The sequence below is a fragment of the Panthera leo genome, chromosome A2 (genome assembly GCF_018350215.1).
Source record: "Panthera leo isolate Ple1 chromosome A2, P.leo_Ple1_pat1.1, whole genome shotgun sequence".
NCBI lineage: Eukaryota > Metazoa > Chordata > Mammalia > Carnivora > Felidae > Panthera > Panthera leo.
The window spans coordinates 19,210,906-19,229,636 of record NC_056680.1 but is presented as its reverse complement, the minus strand read 5'-3'; the positions used below and the strand labels follow the sequence as shown (position 1 = coordinate 19,229,636).

Sequence of the window (18,731 nt, the reverse complement as noted above, 5' to 3'; positions counted from 1 at the left end):
CACTAGAGTCCTCTTCCCTCCACTCATCGGGTCTGGATCAGATCTGATGTCTGTTCTCCTTGAATTCCAAGCTCCTGAGGGCAAGGCTCACACCTGCCCTGATCACCACTGTTTCCCTTCCCAGTGCCCAGCCTGCAGCCTGGCCCAGTAACCATCTGAATGAATGAATAGAGAGTACATGAGCTAGTGGGGAATTTGTGGAAGGCTGGAAACAACGTGCAGAATATTTTGTTAGGAATAAGCCCTGCTCTCCTTAAGCCAGCCCCAAGGACAACTCAGGCTCACCAGGCAGAGTGGCTTCTCTCCGCCTGGCCCCCTCCCTGGGGCTCCTCAGAAGGAGGGGCACTTGCCGAGGTGGCTGCTGAATCCCCCTCCTTGCTGCAGCTCTGGATGCCACGCAGCCCACAGAGGGGATTTGCATTGCTAAAGGATTCACCACAGAGCACCTGAGAGTAACCAGCCCAAAGCGTGTCAAGGCGGGTTGAGCACTCACATTCGATTTACATGCAGCTTTGAGGCTCTGAGAAGCTAGGTGCTAGCAAGAAGCAAATCCCAGAGGAAGTGGGCATCCCTCCTTCCAACCTAGTCCAGGCTCTCTAGGGGGGAATTGGAGGGGGCGTGGGCTTCACAGTGCTGAGACAACATGCCTATGGTAGGACAGCCCTGGAGGGGTATAAGGAATAATTTCACAATTATTGGGGAGGCAGTAGGGGCTCGAATGTAAGGGCAGGCCCCTTCTCAAGCTGGAAAAGGTCGTAAATGAGGGGGTGGCCCTTATCTGCACCCTATTTCCTACTTTAAATCTTGGCCATTGGCATCCACTTTAAGATTAGGGAGACCCTAGAAGACACGCCCTGGTCTCTGGAGCCGTACTTTACTGGGTTCAAATTACAGTTCAGCATAGACTGGCTGGGTAGCCTTGAGTGTGTTGCTTCACCGCCTGGGCCTCAGAGTCTTCATCCATGAAGTGGGCCTGGACTGGTCTGCGCCTAGCCGTGGGTGCTGTGTGACATCAGTGGGAACCACACACAAAGCATCCAGCATACAGTGAGTGCTCCACATCACTGGTCCTTTCCTTGGTGTTATGCCACCTGCTGAAGTTGGGAGGCCCTTTCCCAGCCCTGCCCTGCAGCTTCTCTCCCACTGCTGAAGGAGGTGAACAGGGTAGGCATCAGTCTGGTGAGGGCAGGAAGTTTGGGTAAATATATCCTGAGGCATTTCCAGAAGACTCTTCTTTGCCATACTGCAAGCTAAGCTATGAAGGGAGCTTGGTGATGGGACCAGGCTACAGCCCCAACTTAAGGCAAGGGTCAGTAAAATGAGGTGAGGACTATAGGTTAGGGACGGGGTGGAGGAAATCCAGGAAGACTTCCTAGTGGAGGTGACTTGGTGAAGGGACACAAGGCCAGAGAACAAAGCTGGGCCTGATAGGTTTAGTTATGGTCTTTGCTCCACCTCGTCTCTGTACCTGGATGTCCTCCGGGGCCCTGCCATTTTCCACAGGGAGATCTCTGTCCTGAGGAAGAACAGAGGATCCTGAGTGGGGGGGCGGGGGAGGGGGGTCTCTGTTCTCCTCAAGGCAGGAGGCCATGTCAAGGATGCACACAGAGGACAGCTATTTGTGGCTCATCGAGGATTTGACTCACTTTGGGGGGTGGGGAGGATGTGCAGGAGGGGAGATGGGGACGAATGAATCACAGAATCTGACTGGAGTAGTTGGTAACACATGGATAGAGCCTGTGTTACCACTTCCAATCAGGCTTCAGCTATTGGTATGGGGCAGGGATTGGCAGCTGAAGCTGCTGGGTTCCTCCCTGACCCACCTGGTGACCTCTCCAGATGCTTCAACCCTACTGTGCACCTCTTGAGACCAGGCTTGGACGTGGCTCCCCCGTGACAGCACAGGGATGGGCATACAGAGGCTGCAGCGATATATCCCCCTCCTAAGACTCAGCTTTGTTAACGTTGGTTTATCCATTTGCTAAATGGGCCTGAGTAGGGGTTACCTTCCCATTGTGCCCGACTCCCTGGGGAATATGCTGGAGAGAGAAGCAGGTACTGCAGACCTAAAAATGTCCACGATCTGTGCCAGTGACTAGGGCAGGTGGCTCCCAGCCTGGGGAGCAGACGGTGGATTCTGGGCAGAGTGGCTGGCAGATACCCTGTGTCCTTGGCTGGGACCCTTTGCTTTACTCTGGAGAGGCCTCAGCTGGTTCTTGAACTCTTCTTGTTCACTGCTGTGTCCCAGCTCTAAACTGCTGGGAAATTCACAAACAATGACACCTGGGTGTCGGTGCCCCGGAGATCCATGATCCTCACCCACCAGGGGAGCTGAGGTGGATGATCCAACTGCCACTGCAGTTTGAAAACCACAACTCCATCTGTCCACAGATGGGAAACTGAGGCACAGAGATGGATGGGCATGCACAAAGCCCATGGACTCAGGCGCTAGGAATCAGAATCCAAGCGTGCAGGAGAAGGCACCATGGGGCAGGGGTGGGTAGAGTCACTGGGGTGCCCCAGATGGGACAAGAAAACAAGAGATATGGAGAAGACAGCCCAGGTCTGGGCTACTCCTTCCCTGCACTTTCTTTTTGCTTCCTGGAAAAATTGGCTGCTCCAGCGCCCAGCCCTTCTGGGAGAGCCATGAATTATGCACAGAAGCCACAGGCCTGGGCAGGCCCATCATAAATGAACTTTAATAATTCATACGGAGAGGAGCCAGGGAAAGGGAGGGCCTCCTGGGCCAGCCCTGGAGCAGCCACTAGGCTTCCAGCCCCTCTGCAGCCTTCTGTCAGCCCACCTGCCTGCTCCTGTGGCACGCAAGGTAGGGCAGGGTAGTGGGGAGGTCACCCGACTCTGGGGAGGTGCAGCCACTTAGCAAATGGCCTATTCTTCCCTGCTGAAGAACGAGAGCCTCCTCCCTCAGGGCTCATAGCCCCAGGCAGAGGCGGACTGTAGACAAAAGAGAGGATGTCTGGTGCAATGCTAGCTAACATAGTAGCCCCAGGAGGCATGTGGAGATCAGTTGCTGTTTGGGGGGCCCACTTAAAGTGGGGTGTGAAAGTGGACTTCACCAAGCAGTTGATGTGTGTTCAGAGACCTGAAGGCAGTGAGAGAGGGGCCCCCTGGACTTCTGAGGAAGGACCGATCGAGGCAGGGGGAACAGCATGTGCAAAGGCCTGTGCACAGAGTACAGGAGTCTATTCAAGCCCCAGCGAGGAGGCCAGTGTGCCCTGAGGAGCAAGGGCAAGGATACCACTGGGTGGATGGCCGCTGGACAGACTTTGCCCTTCCTGTGATGGCATAGAACTGCAGCATAGTGTTGAGAGAGGAAGGACATAATTCCAACAGGCTGTGCATGGAGGTGAACGGACCAGGAAAGGTGAGAGTGAGGGCAGAAGCTGAAGACCGGTGAGCTGACGACTGTATGTGTCCTAGAGAGAGATGGTGGCAACCCGGGGCAGGCTGTGGGCCAGGGAGGTGGTAGGCAGCGGGAAGATTTGGACTCTTTGTACAGGTGTGGTGAACAGGACTTGCTGATAGAGAGAAAGCAGATTCCAGATCACCCTGAGGCTTTGGGCCTGAACAGAGGGAGCTGCCATCAGCTGAGTCAAGGGAAGTAGGTGGTGAGGGAGAGAAGGGAGAGTGAGGATCCAGAGGGAGGTCGGGGAATCGGTTTTGGATCCATTCAGTTTGAAAGGCCTGTTAGACATCCAGGTAGCCATGGGACACCAGCAGCTGGACATTTGAGAACTGGGGTCCTGAGGAGAGGTGTGTGTCATCCTGACTGGCATTCATTAGCTATGTGACCTTGGGCACATCACTCAGTTGCTCTGTGCCTCAGTTTCCCCCTCTGGGGAGTGGGGTTGAACGACTGACTTGAAGATGAATCGAGGCAGTGCAGTGAGAGCCCTGGCCTATCACCGCTGTGATGCCTGACTCATAGGCACAGGCCCCAGGAAGGAAGACCCCAGTTAGAGCCCTTGGGAAATGAGTCTCCAGATGGCCTGTGGAGGCCTCAGACCGCTCCTCCTTGGGCAAAGAGACACAAACGGAGATCTGGAGAGACGAAGCACAGGGCTAGATGTGGGCCCCAGAGCAGGGCTTTTGTTATACGACAGGGGCTGGGGGGAAGATGGCCTCAGAGCTCCTCCTTCCCACCCAGGCCATCACCAAGGCCCTCCAACATGAACTCTGGCCTGGGTCCCCATGCCTTCCCTGCCCCTTGGTGCCTTCCCCAGCCACTCTCCAGGTACTGCAAGGGCTGCTCTCATGGAGGCTGGAGCTGTCCCCCTTAGGCTCTTCTCCCTACTGCTGGAAAACTCCAGACCAGGTATGGTGAGCAGGGTCCTGCTCAGGAACCCCGTGACTGTGGGTGTGACAACCACCTCACTCCCAGAGAGATGAAAGGATGTTACCAAGGTCACAGAGCTAACCATGGCAGAAACTGATGTCAGGCTCAGGTGACCCTCCATGCTTTCCTAACCACTGCTGGGGAACCTCTTTCCCCTTCTCAGCCAGAACAACTCTGGCTGAGGCCTACATCGTCTATGGGTCCTTCCTGACTGCTGCTGCCCCTGTATGCCTTAATCCTGCACTGATGGTGGGGAGTGAGGCTGAGGTCTGCGACCATTTGCTGTGTGAGTCTGGACACTCTCCATCCCTCTCTGGGCCAAGTGGGCTGCCTGGTGCTCCCAGCCCAGGGCCATGCTGCTCTCTGGCTCCAGGTCTTCTCCTGCCCTCCCCCCACTCAGGCTGTTAGGAGTAAATACTGGGCTGGACCTAGCGCCCTAATTAAAGCTGGCTGATTGTTCACTGTTAGTCTGAGGGAGGGAGGCACAGTCTCGCTGCCTTCTAGCTGAGAGCCAACTAGAAGGAAAAGCTTTTTCCCCAGGAAAGATAGGGAAGGGACAGCCCGTAATTAATAACCTCATTAAGGAGCAGTATTTGGGCAGGGTCCCAAGATACACATAGTCGAGGCCGATGGATTTGGACTAATTCGAGCTTTGGCAGCACCAGCCCCTCCCCAGCTCCCCCGGGTCTCTGAGAATCGCTTGTGATAAGTGGACTGCTTTTGTCCCTGTGTGCTTGGGGATGGTGGGATGGGGATGGCATAGGGGGTCAGGTGCTATGTTGCCCATACTATAGGGGTTTCTTTAGCTGAATCACAAATCAGTTGAAGATGGGCCAGTTTCTTTGAGTCCTTTGCCTCAGTTTACCTATTGAAGGGGTGGTGGCTAGCTGGGGAGCCTCATTCCACCATGAATCAGCTGGTCCAGCATGCTCCCCACTCACCCCGTGCTGACTGGCCTCCACATCTGTAGGCGCTCTCATGTCCTTGGCCAGGAGTAGCTGGGCGCAGTTGTTCTCTCAGGAGCGAATGACCTTGGCTAGACTTTTCCCCTCTGCCATCCTTGGGAGGCTGCGATCGAATCAGGGTCAGGGGTTATACACTGGCTTTGAGCCCTGAAAAAGGCCTTTGAGGCTCAAGCATCTTCTCTCTTGAGTAGGCAAAGGGAAGTTTTCTCTGATCACGGGAGGCCCTGCCCTTCCCAGGGATTACGCCTCTGTCAAGGTCTCTAGGGCAGTGCAGGGAGGGGCTGCAGCCCACCTGGAGGCCTCAGTCTAAGGAAGAGGCACAGCAATCCCATGCTTAGTGAGCTGCAGGTCTGCGGAAGAAGATTGGACTGTGGGTCTGTGCACATGAGTGTGTGGGGCAGTCATCATTGCTGACATTCCTTCCACGGGGCCCTGGTGTCCACCTGCCTCTTCTTTGGGTCCTGAGAGTAGACACGTGGTAAGTTTTATCTCCGTTTTCCAGATAGGAAAACTGAGGCCTAAAAGGACACATCTGGCTCAAGGCTTCAGAAGAGCCAGGGCTGGATCCTGGCACTCAGTCTAGGTGGAGAGGGACATTCACCCGAGTGGTCAGGGAGGACTCCCTGGTAGAGGTGGCTCTGGAGGTGCCACAATCCTGGGGTGCAGCCTTGAGTTTTCTGCTATTTACAGCAAGGCTGTAATCTAGGGGAGGGCTGGCCATGGCTGGTGCTCTGCTTCAGCAGAGGCTACAGCTGTTCTCTGAGCTTTGGGTGACTGTTGGGGGACCGACACAGGCCACCTAGGCCAGGGTGGGGAGTGGCCCCCTTGTCCACTCACCAGTTATCTTCCCCTGGGCTGGGGTCAGCCTGACACAGGCCCTCTAGCTCACCTCTCTTGGGCTTTGTTCATGTCTGTATCTCTCCGTCTGTTTCTTACTACCCTTCTCCTGCCCTGTCTTTTCTTCCTTCTCCTTCAGAAGACTGCGAAGGCACCGAGGTGGGAGGTGGCAGGCCAGCTGAAATATAATCAGAATAATTAAATAGCAATTTATTTTAAATCATCGCCTCCCCCAGAGCTGGGAGAATAATTGGCCAGCCTGTCATGAGAGAAGCAGGAGACCTGTGGGCTGCCACCACTGCCAAGTTTGGTTCACATGCCCTTAGCAGCAAGTGGCCTCCACTGTGCCTGCTCCCCCACACCCCTCACCTGCCCCAGCCTAGTCCTCTGTTTTGCCATCTGCCCCTTCCGCTTCACCTACAATTCCACACTTGGCACACCTCCAACCCCAACATGATGGCTGCTCTGCTGAGCTAGTGGGGGGACAGTAGATTGCTCATAGGTATCCAGTGGAACCAGATTTATCCAGGCAGTCTGCCTGGTGGAGGCAGCCTACAGCTGGGCTTTGATGGCAAAATGCCTCCATAGCAGTGGTAAGAACAACACCACAGAGGCAGATATTGGGAGGCCCCTATTAGGCCTTGGCCTCCCTGGACCTGCTCCTGTCTGCTCTGGAACAAATCCTGCCTCCTTCCCTCCTTGCCCTTCTGCAGGGTCCAGCCGCCCACACCCACCCATGCCCTCCGAGGGTAAACCTGCAGTGTCACCTGTCTCTGGTTTTTTGATTTGTTTAATTATAGATGAGTTTTCTGCATAATTTATTCCAAAAGCCTGGATTATACTGTACAATTAAATCACATTCTGATCAACAACTTTGCGTATAAAATTAACAACTGGCAACAGTTTAATCTGTGCTGCTGCATCTGCACATAGGCTCTTTCCTTTTTTCCCCTCATCCCTCTCCCCCTCTCCCCTTCTCTGGGCTTCTCCTACCCCCTCCCCCTGCCCTGCCCCTCCCCTCTGGGGGAGCCTGTGCAGCTCAGAGCTGGAGGCCCCCAGAGTGGGCTCTGTAGTTTGACCAGGGCCTCCCCCGGGTTCTAACTGGGGTCTCAGTGGTTCTGCCTGCCAAAGGGGGTCCTCATCCCCAGCTCCTCACCATACATGTGGATGACCTTGCTCCCTTGCCTGATAGTGACAAGGCCTCTTCTTTCACTTACTCTTCTCAGTTCTGAAGCGTGCCCTGGAGAGCAAGGCCTGGCGTCCTGCAGCACCTCGGTCTTCTTCCCGCTGGGCTGCCCTCAGCCTGCCCTCAGCCTGCCAGGCCTGGGACGAGTGTACCTCTGCCCTTTGCCCACTCCTGGCCTCTCTTAGCCATTAGGGGAATCCTTTCTACACTGCCTCCCTCCACATCCTTCTCCCCAAGTGCAGGCATTCCTAGGGGATTTTATAAACACCGAGGGCTGTATTGGATGGGCTTCTAGCCCCCCGGAGTGCCTGGTAAGTATGCCAGACATCAAGGCTGCCACGTAGATTTGGCCATTGACACTATTCAGCCAGTCATTTCCCCTATTTACAGACCAGAATGCTGAGATTTGAAGGGAGCTCAATCCAGGGGCACCTGGGTGGCTCAGTTGGTTGGGCAGCCGACTTCGGCTCAGGTCATGATCTCACAGTTTGTGAGTTCGAGCCCCGCATTGGGGGGCACAGAGCCCGACAGCTCAGAGCCTAGAACCTACTTCAGATTCTATGTCTCCCCCTCTCTCTGCCCCTCCCCTGCTCACGCTCTGTGTCTCTCTGTCTCTCAATAAATAAACGTTAAAAAAAAAAAATTGAACGGAGCTCAATCCTCCCCCTCCCCCCAGGTCACACAGCCAGCCACTGGTGCAGGAGACTGCCCAGAAGCTGCCTTGTCCTGGAAGGGTGGGGTCAGGGAGCTGATGGAGCCAGGAGGACAGGTCTGGCTTCTTCCTAAGTATGTGGCCCCACACCCATCCTTGCCAAGGGCCTCAGTTTTTTAGCTTATGGAATGGGGGCCCAGTGCCTGCACCTCCCTGGGTTCAGGCACATGGAGGTTACAGGGATACAAGGCTCTGTCCTCAGCCTCTCCCTCTCCTGCCCATGCCAGTCATCCTGAGGGCTGCAGCCCCTGGCTGCACGTGCCTCCTCCCAGACACTCTCTCTCCTCCCTGTCTTGCTAATTTGGCACTTAGAGACACTTGGAGATAAGCAGTGTCATCTCGATGAAGAGCATGGAAAATCACAGGGATGTAGGGAGCCAGCAGGTGGGCCTACCCTGTTGGGAGGGTGACCCACGGGCAACACTGTCTGACCAGGGAAGCGTTGCAGAGCTAGGCACCTGGACCCAGGCTAAAGGGAGCCCAGACAAGATTTGGTCAGCTTGCCTTTGACCCAGCAGGTCCGTGGATCCTGATATATCCCCCATACTTCCAAATCCCCCATGCCATTCTGCTAGAAAGAGTATGACTGTATCTGGCTAAGGTTAGCCTTGGCTTGGTGGGTGGATTCTCCAGCCTTCAGACAGGAACTCTATAGGTGCATAGTTGACTCCTGGCCTCATTAGTCCCTTTTGTCACCCTTTGGAGCCAGCACTGGTACCCTAGCCAAACCCTGGAACCCACAGACTCTCTTCTGACAGTGAAATGATTTATCTATCATGTTCTTTTTATTTCACTTATTTATTTTTTTTAACATTTATTTATTTTTGAGAGACAGAGCGTGAGTGGGGGAGGAACAGAGCAAGAGGAATACACAGAATCTGAAGCAAGCTCCAGGCTCTGAGCTGTCAGCACAGAGCCCAATGTGGGACTCGAACTCATGGACCATGAGATCATGACCTGAGCCAAAGTCAGACGCTTAACCGACTGAGCCACCCAGGTGCCCCTATCATGTTCTTTTTAATACTGAGACATACATATTGCCTTCCTAATTGGGTTTGGTTTAGGTGAATAATTAGAGTAACTTATTTTCCCTGGCATTATGTATCTGGGGCCTGGGGCCTGGGGTCTGTCCGTCGGGCCCAGGGTGCCAGACCAAGGGCTAGAGCCACCCCTAGATCCCAGGAGGATGTGTTGTGTCCTGATGTGTCATGGGTGGACCAGTCCCTGTGGCCTACAGCAGAGTCTAGAGCTGTTTAGTCTGGGAGTGGAAGTGGGAAGATCATATGTGCTTGTGAGCATGAGTGTGTGTGTGTGCGCGTATATGAGTGTGAATGAGAGAGTGGGAGGGAGGAAGGGAAGGAAAGAGTGTGTGTGTCTTGGGAGGAATTCGACTTTATCCTGAGATTTGGCTCTTCTAAATTCTTTTAGTGTTGAAATAGTCTGTTTAGATGAAATGATGGTGATTGTAATAATAATGTGTTGTCTGAACAAAATAAAAACTTGGCATCCGTGTCTGTTCTTCCAATTAATTTTCTTTTACTTATCTGTGAGATCCTAGAATGAGAGACCTATAGATACAGTAGGAAAGAGTCAACAGCCTGGGGCTGAATCAGTGGTGTGCTAGTAAATGTTTACAAGTCACTTTCCAGGGGGAAAAAACTGTGATTTGTAGCATTTACTGATTTCTGCAGTATAAATATTCCCACTATGGCCAATTTCAAGTTCTCAAAGTGACAGTCCTGAATGCAGAGCAGGGAGGAAGTGCACACTCTTGGCCCTTGGTGACTCTAGCATATGCGTGCATCAACTTCTGTGTTCACTTCTTGGGTAGGTGATCTTGGGCTAGTCACAAAAAGCCCCTGTGTCTCAGTTTCCTCATCTGTAAATTGGGGATGATAACGTTTGCTTCTTTGTGAGGACTAAAGCGAGAGAGCAGGTGGCATGCCGGCACCATTCCATGTGCATAATGGGTGCCCTTGTACATATTAGTCCCAGGAAGGATTATGATTGGCATTCTTCCCCTAGACCAGTGAATGGCTGAGGTCAGGGCCAGGGCAGAGCTAATGGTTCCCTTTGGAGAGCAGCTCCTTGACCTCACCCATTTTTGTACCTAGCTGGACACAGGACTGTGCAGCAACCCATCTCAACATTAGCCCCCCCGGGGCTCTGTCTCAGGAGCACAAAACAGCCACCTGCCCCACTGTCCATCCACAGCCAGGGCCAAGCAATCAGCACCTGGTACACAGGCGCAGGGGCCAAGCGAGCCCTCCATTCTCTGCTGGGCTTTGCCCTCCTCCTGGCTAGCAGCTGATGCCTGATTGCCCTTTGTGGCCTGGTCTGCAGCCTGGCCTCCTCCTGGGCGTGGGGTTAGTTTTTTCCCCATGGTGGGGAGTGGAGGTGGGCATCAGGCTGTGGCTCAGCCAGCAACAAGCTGAAGCTAATACCTATTTCTTTTGATGTTGATTTTTTTTTCCATCATGGTCCTGACATTCAGCTTGGCAAATTGCAATTAGTGATCCGCCTGCCTCCTGCTCCAAGTTCCCATGCCAACCGACCCGGGCACACACAATGGCACAGGCCCAGCCCCCCAGCCACAGGCCTGAAGATGGATGTGGGGCAGGGGGCTGGGGTGGTGGCTTAAGCTCTTCTGACCCAGGGAGCTAGCAGAGTCCTGGCCCTGAGTGGCACTGGGGAGTGTAAGGGAGGTAGCAGGCCCAGGGCCAGACACAACCTCCTGGATCCTATGGCTTCTGGGTCCCTCCTCCAGAGGCTGGGGGGCTGGTATCACCCAACTTGTATCTTGCCCTGTGGACTGTGTTTAACCCGTGGTGTATTTAAATCTCTGTGGTAACCCTCCTATGAGCCCTCCCTGGAACGGCCTTGTTCTGCATCTGGTGGGTTGAGGAAGTTGAGATGCCTTTTCAGATGCATTGGCGCAGAGGCCTGTGTCACAGCAGAGAACACCTTTGGAAGTGTGGAGAACATCTCTCTGGCTGGCTTTTGTCAAGGACCGCTATGATTTTGCTCACCTGATCTCGTACTGCCTGAAGGAAGGGTCACAGGTTAGAACCTGGGCCAAGCCTCTCCCCAGATGCCATTCCTGTTCATGCATGTGGGCTGAGAATACTGAGCTGTGTGGCCATCTGTCCATCCTGTCCACTCACAAATATTCCTGTGCAACACCCTTCACCACCTGCTTTCATGTCCTTCTCATACCCTGTGAGGTGGCCCTAAATTATACCCAATTTCTAGAGGAGGAAACTGAGACACAGATAGGGTAGTATGAGTTCACAGTAACACCAGTGTGAAGGAGACCTGCTCAGGCAGGTGGCTTAGGTGAAAGACTCATGAGGCTTGCCAGGCCTCCAGAAAGGGGTGGGACAGTCTGAACTGGACCTGTGGGTGGCCAGTTCATGCAGGGTGTGTACGTATGAGCTTCAGATAGCATCTGTTTGCCCGGGTGCTGGAAAGGTGAGGGCTGTCTCTGCCTCAGGTTCTCCAAATCCTTCTCAGTTGAGGCGTCCGGGGGGCTGGGAGGGGGGCAGGCAGGGATCTGCCCCCAGCTACACAATGACTTGGTGGTGACAGCAGTGACTCCTGTTCCCTCCCCTTCCTCAGGCCCCACCCAGCCTTGGGGACAGGAGACTCTGAGATCCTAGCCCCCGCGTGGCTCACTCATGTCCCCCTCTTCCCTGGTGTCCAAAGTCCCCATGTTCAGAGCATCCACATCAAGGGCTAGCTCTTCACAGTGAAAAATAGTCTCCCTGCAGGCTTCTTGGAGCTGCTGGACTCCCTCAGTGCATTTAAACTACAATCTGCTCTCCTCCCCGGCTGTCCAACAGTACGTGAGGAGAGCCTGGGCCACCAGGTCTAGTCTTCAAAAGGAATCATAGGCTCACTCTGCTTCCTAGCCTCTGTTTCTCCTCTAGTGAAAATTGAGTTCTGAAGGAGTGGCTGCTACTGGTCATGCCCCAGGTCACTCGGTGCTGGGCTGTCCCAGCACTGTGAGGGGGGGCCCTCCTGACACCTTTCTCCTCTATGCACACAGGATGCAGCACTGGGCCCGGCGCCTGGAGCAAGAGATCGATGGCGTGATGCGGATTTTTGGGGGCGTCCAGCAGCTCCGTGAGGTAAGCCCTGGTACCCTTTGCTTTCTGCTCAGAGACCCTTTTCTGAGTGGGAGTGGGAGAAGGACTTCAGAAATAAGGAGTGAGGAAGGTTTGGCATGGTGGGACACTGCTGGGCCCATGGGGGCAGGTAGGGAAGTAACTAGAAAATCAGTGGCTCCTCCAGGTCTTGGTCTGCTCTTCCCAGTACTGAGCAGTATCCAGTGAGCTCTGATGTCGGGGTGTTGGGCTTTCGGGTTTTCAGGTGGGTGAGGTCTGTGTTTGAGGCAGCACCTGAGGCAGGAGGGCAGGCCCTGGAGGGTGCAGGATGCAGTTGTGCATGGAGGCTGAGGACTGTCCATGCAATGAGTGGGGTGGCCAGGCCAAACAACAATGGAGAGCAGTGCTGGCTGCTCAAGGTGCTGTAGCAGAAGATGGGTTGAAAGCCTGTGCTTGGCAAGTTGAGGGATCAGGGCAGGAGGGGTGATTGATTAGGCGCCAGCGACCACATTCATCCTCGGAGATTATGTTAATGTTTGAAATAGTGATGTGAAGAGCAGGCCATCCGTCACCCCCAGAAGGCTGCAAAATGTGTCGCTGTCAGGTTCCTGAGCGTCGCTCTTTGTGTGGAGATGCAGAAGCTCTGAGAGCTGAGCTCTTAGAGTGCTTGGGGGGACTCCCAGGGACCTGTGGGACTTTGGGAGCTCGTTGCTAGAGGCTTGGGCCAGGACGCCTGACAAGAACCGAGCAGGGGATTAACAGGGTTCTTCTGCCGATGGTTGTCCCGGGAACAGCAGAGTAAACAGAGTTACTGTAGGTGGTTTAGCCAAGAGTCCAGGTCTTGACCCAGTGATTAGATATGCCTCTGTTTGTGTCATCCCTCTTGGTCAGGACTGGGATCAGCAGGTGTCACCTCTATGGGGAAGCTACCATGGGGTTTTGTCCTTGGTCCTTTCCCCCTGCTTGGCTTATAGCAGGCACTCAGGAAATAGGGGTGGCAGTGAGTATGTTGACACTGGCTGTGGATGTAGGACCTCTGGCACAAATGGGCCGATCAGGGGTGGCTAACAAGGTGGTAGCATGACAAGGAGAGAGAGTCTAGGTCTGAAGATCTCAGCCCCCAATTTGCTGGGTGTGCTCCCCGTAGTGGCCCAACCTCTCTGAACCTCCCAGCCCTGATTGCTGGGCTTGAATTGTAGTAACCCCCATCCCACTCTTCCTGTGAACTCTCAGTGACTCGGCCGTACTTGGAGGCCAGCAGAGCTTCCCAGAGAAGGCACTGTAGGAAAAGCTGTTCCAGAACAGAAGTGAATTTATGCTCAGGCATAGCACCCGGCACTAACTAGGTTCTAAGTGGGCACTGCCAAGTGTAGCCTTGTAGGTTAATGAAGAAATGATAGTTCCCTAGAATGTGTGCAAAGTACCTTTCCAAGTTTTGTATTGTAACATAAGATGTACCCCACATAAGGAGTTAACTATGCACCTCCGGTCCAGAACCTTCCACGCTTCAAATTCTCAGTGTGAGGACATTATTTATTTTATAGTCATGGACAACTCAGACCCTGATAGTTTGCCAGCGAGAAAATAATGCACACGTTTCATGCATGCGATTTGGTTCTGTCTAAACAATTGAGCTCCCTGGCTGGTGAGAACCAGAGATAGAAGCCTAGCTCAGCACCCCTACTGTGTGCTCCTGGGAGAGTCCTGGACCCTCTCTGATTCTCATTCTTGGTCCATGGCATAGCTGGGAGGTCTGGCTAGAGGACAAGGTGGTGAGAATAGCAGTGGATAGGTTGACACAGATACACCCCCTTTTCTAGAAATATGAATTCCCCTTACTGATCATTTTCATTCCTAGGATGTGTTGATCATTTCCTTTCTGATGGGAATTGAGTGATTCCAGACACTTTCGTCAAGGAGCACATTTTGCCCCACCCCCACCTGGCCAGCCATAACCAAAGTCAGGCAGCCAGCTGTGGCAGACCTGAGACTTGGGATGGGACTCCTGACTCCTGTTCCAGGGTGCTGCTCCCCCCTCTGGTTGCACCTCTTGGAAGAGTGGGCAGGATGAACCTGGGGAAGTGAGGAGCTGGGCTAGAGCAGGGGCCATGCTTGGTGTAGCTGTGGCCAGCCTGGCCGCAGGCAGAGGAGTGCTGACCTGGTATTCCTGGCTGGCTCCTCCTGGCATCCCTCTCCCTACCGACGGGTGCCAGCTCTCCAGCGGCTCTCTGTCCTGCTCCAGTTTTTTCTCACTGCTACCTCAGCCTCTTACTTCCCGCTGACAGCTCTGGGCCTGTTTCTTGGCACTGGACACTCTGGCGAGGTGGGCGGCAGGGAAGCAGGTGAAGAATTCTAGAGGAAAAGGACAATCCCACGGGAGCGGGAGGCAGCCAGCCTCCACACCCCCTACAGCCCATCCCAAATCTGACTGAGTCACCATGGCTCTCCTTCAAATGCACGTGAGAGGGCCCATGTACCCAGCCTATGCCCAGCTCCGATGGGTCAGGAGGATGCTTGCAGCAGAGCCCTGACCCAACTGCAGACGCTCCCGGGGATCCTGGCACCAGCTCTGCCAAGCTGACAGCCTCATTTCCCAGTGGCCTCCCCAGGTCTCCCTGAGCTGATTCCGTGCCACCCCCAAACACCCTACAGCCAGGGTGTCCTGACATCTGGGCCCCCTTGGCCTTCTTCTGCTGCATGGCTGCCCTCTCCCCCTACCCTAGTCCTAGAGGCTGCCCCACTCCCAGAAGCTGGGCGCTGCAAGAGCTGGCAGCTGCAAGAGTCCAGAAACTGCAGACAGTGGCATTTGGGAGCATTTTCCTTGACTTGGCACTTTCTTCCTCCTGACCTCATCACAACCTCGTGGGGGCATGGCTAGGTGCAGACTGGGGCCCACTTACAGGTTAGAAGCCATGGCACACCTAGGTGGGATGTGGGGGCTCTGTGAAGACCGCATCATGTTTCCTCATCTAAGCCCAGGTCCAGCACACAGTGGGAGCTCCTGCTGTGGCCTGGTTCTCACATGTCATTCCCACCCCCATGCTTAGCCGGACACTCCTAAGCCATGCCAGCCCTGGGTACCCCAGCCCCACCTCACCCCAAGCCCTGGTCTACTCCTGATGTGAACAGGCCACGAAAGTGTGGACTGTATACTCTGTGCCCTCCAGAACCCCTGGAGGCTGATGATGGTCTCCCAAGCTCCTACTCTGCCCTCCCCCATCACCACCATATTGTCCCCATCCTCTGGGGCGAGGTGGGGGGGGGGGGCGCAGGGAAGAGCAGAGAGCATATGCTTGGGCTCTGAACTCATTTACATAATGAGGCTGATCAGGATGAATAATTCATCAGGTGCCTGGGGGTGCATGGGGGAGGATGTGGAGATGGCTGGTCTCCCCACTTTGAAGACCAGGTCACTCTGACGGGTATAGCCAGAGACCTACTGACTTTTGACTGGGTGTCCAGGTAGAAGGGGAACAACTCTGGGGACCTTATGGGAAAGCAAAGCTGGAGAGATTGTAGTCAGACATGAGGAAGCATCAGTGGCTCATCAGGTGTGTGTCATCCTGAGATGGGTTTCTGACCTGGGTGAGACACCTTCTTTGCAGAGTTTCTAAAGAAAGAAGTAAGAAGATCCTCTCTCTGGGGTGAGGGAGGGCTTCCTGACCAGAGCTGGGCTGGGAACTGAGACCTGGGATGATCATGCCTGGGGTCCACAGGCCATCCTCTGAGAAGTGTCAAGTCAAGTCTAGACCCATCGGGGCCTTTCTCATTCCACATCAACCCCTCCTGCCTCGCCTCCTGATTGGGGCAGAAATGGCTTAGAGCCCTGTCAACATCCCTGGCTGCTGCAGTTCCATGATGGCCTCAGCCTAGCTGCATGCTGCTAATTACTCCTGTAGTCCTTTCATATAAATGGGGAAACCAAGGTCCTGAGTGACAGTCTTCTCTAGCCAGTCCCATCCTGGAGCCCTGACAGGCCAATCTTAAGTAGTAGTGGGGATGGGGAGAAGCACCAAGCTAGAAGTGCAGGCCTGGGGCCTGCCTGGAGGAGCTACCCTGAGGCAACCCCTCCCCTAAGCCATGGAGCTACATCCACAAAAAATAGGACCCTGGGACTCAGATCCCTAACCAAATCTCCTGCTCCCCTCCCCACTGCTGTGCTTCTCTGGACTGTCATGGTGATTCAGACCAATGGTATCCATGTGTCCTCACTTCTCTGGGTAGCCAGGAATGGCATTTTTGAACCAGTGATGGTGCCACAGTCCCAGCCCATCTTGTCTGCCCCTGGCCATCCCTGTACCCCGTCTGCTCACTGCTCCCTGGGAATGTGTAATTAATATTTGCGGAGTGCCACATCTGGAGCTGGCTCCTGGCAAGGACCAAAGTCTGGCCACATCAAGAGTGCCTTTCCTGAGGGGCTCAGCAAAGTGGAAACAGGGCCCCTTCTTAGGTGCCTTTGAGACACGCCTCCTGCTGTTTCTCCAACTCTCCCCACTGACTGGTACCACCAATTCCTGAAACTCATGCATACTCACATACTGGTTTGGGGGCGCTGGCCAACGCTGTTGTTGGCCTCCACTGGGGAGGGTCCTCTCTGGGCTTCTGGGCATTCAGGTGGGGTTAGCACTGTCCAAAAGCGCCAGGGAAGCTCAGAGCCCTAGAGGGAGCTGAGGCAGAAGAGAAAGAAGGAAGCTGGGGTAGGGGGAGGTGCCAGGGAACAGAACAACCCCTGGAGGGTCAGGAAAGGGGAACTCAAGTGATTGTGAACCCCAGACCCCGTAGTTGGTCTTTCTGTCAGAGCACCGTGGTTCACATGTGCCCCCAGAGTCAGGCCTGCAGCTCCTTGGCCAGGCAGACCCCTACCCCCAACCCCTTCCCTCATCTTGGGGACCAGCACAGGTCAGAGTCAAGTGAGGGGTGGTGAGGGAGCCCCACCCAGGCTCATCATAACCTCTCCTCAAGGCTTCCAGAAGCCTCAGTCCTAGGGGCTCTGCTCTTGCTCCTCACAAAGCTGCCACCCATCCTCCAGCCACCTCCTAGTGAGTCCCAATGGAGCCCTTCTCTCTCCTGGTGAAGATGATCAGGATGTGGGGTGCGTCCGGGTGGAGGTGGGGGGGGGCCGCGAGTGTGAAATATGCCGCTGGGTAGGGATTGCTGCCGCTCGCCTCCCTAAAAACCCACATATATTATTCTTTAATGGAAAGTTAATTGTCTTATTATTCCCTCCATATGGTCCTCTTGCTCGGCACCCAGCGGGGATGCATGGGGCTGAGGAGGGGCTCCTGGGAGGGCGTCTGAAACATGGTGAGGCTGCCACTTGAGCATAATTGGATACACAGAGGCAGATGCATGGAAGCCTGGCCGAAGCCTGCCTGGACCCCCTCTCTGTCTCCCCAGCGCAGGCTCCCCACTTCTTTTCCTTCCAGGCCTGTCCTGGGGGGGTGGTGCCTCTTCTGCCCCTCCCCCCACTTAAGGTCTGGGATGCTCTCTTCTGAGTACTGTGTGGTGAGAGAGGGAGCCTGTGTATCCTCCTGCCTGCCCCCTCCCCCCACACACTCCTTTGTCGCCTACAGGAGAAAATTCCATTTTTGAAGCTTTTCAAAAGCCATTTAATCTGTGGCAGGAACTCCTGCCTGAGGGCCAGCTGACTGGCTTGGGTCTCCGGCACCCCTTCCACACACCCTCCCATCAGAGAAGGGGTGCAGGGAGGTCAGTGTGGGGGAAGGGCTGCCCTGAGACACTTTGCCCAGGGGCCCTGGCTTATAGTTGGCCATCCCTTCCATGGGGACCAGCTGCTAGAGCCTCCCCGACCCCAAGGGCTCCTCCAGGACTGCTAAGGCTGAGCCAGTACCCTTCTCAGCCCCTGTCTTCTCCCAGGCCTCTCCTCTTCCTACTCCCCACAGAGTGTGAGGATGTTAGGTCAGAAAGACCTCACAGCAGGTGGAGGATGCCGTGACAGAAAGGCCCCCAGAAGGGCCTGAGTGGGTGTTTGCCTCCGTGGCCAATTCAGAGCCTCTTGCTCCTGGAGTCTTAGAGGGGGAGGCTGGAGCAGGGAGCCCTGCTAGGAGGCTTCTGGAGTTCTGGCACAGTCTTAGTGAGGAGCTGCTGCCCAGGTGCCTGTGGAGGTCGTGGGTGTGGTGGGGACAGGTCTGTGGGAGAGGCCTCTCTGGGTGGGATCAGCACACCCATGGCTGGTGGTACAGGCATGGGAGAGTGACCATCAGCTTCCAGCTTGTGTCAGGAGGTCACTGTGGGGCCACATCCAAGGTCAGTTCCAGAGGATAGGGACCAGCTCAGATCTGGAGAAGAGAGTTGTGCATTCCTAAGGTGAGATCTGCCTGAGGTCCTGCAGCTGGTAAGTGGCAGAACTGGAGTTTGAACCTGGAACCTGTGCCATGGGCAGCAACCCCGTGGTGGGTGGTGGTGGAAAGACTGGAGAGGGCAGGAATGGCGGGGCTGGGTCTTCCCACACTGAGGGACCCGAGGCCTGTTGTCCTGCCCCTCTAAATCTTGCTTCCCCCATTTGTGAAATAGGAACCTGAGTGCCTCTATTCTCATGGGAGATGAG

At 54.9% G+C, this 18,731-nt stretch overlaps 1 protein-coding gene across 5 annotated transcripts in view; it reads left to right on the top strand.

Moving 5' to 3' along the window:
* The window catches only part of CACNA2D2 (calcium voltage-gated channel auxiliary subunit alpha2delta 2), a 143,811-nt gene that overhangs the window by 14,726 nt on the left and 110,354 nt on the right, over window positions 1-18,731 (top strand). For all 5 annotated transcript variants that reach the window (XM_042929482.1, XM_042929481.1, XM_042929480.1 and 2 more), the window contains exon 2: window positions 12,106-12,187. In XM_042929482.1, the coding sequence (XP_042785416.1) occupies window positions 12,106-12,187 (82 nt within the window). The remainder of the gene's footprint in view (window positions 1-12,105; window positions 12,188-18,731) is intronic.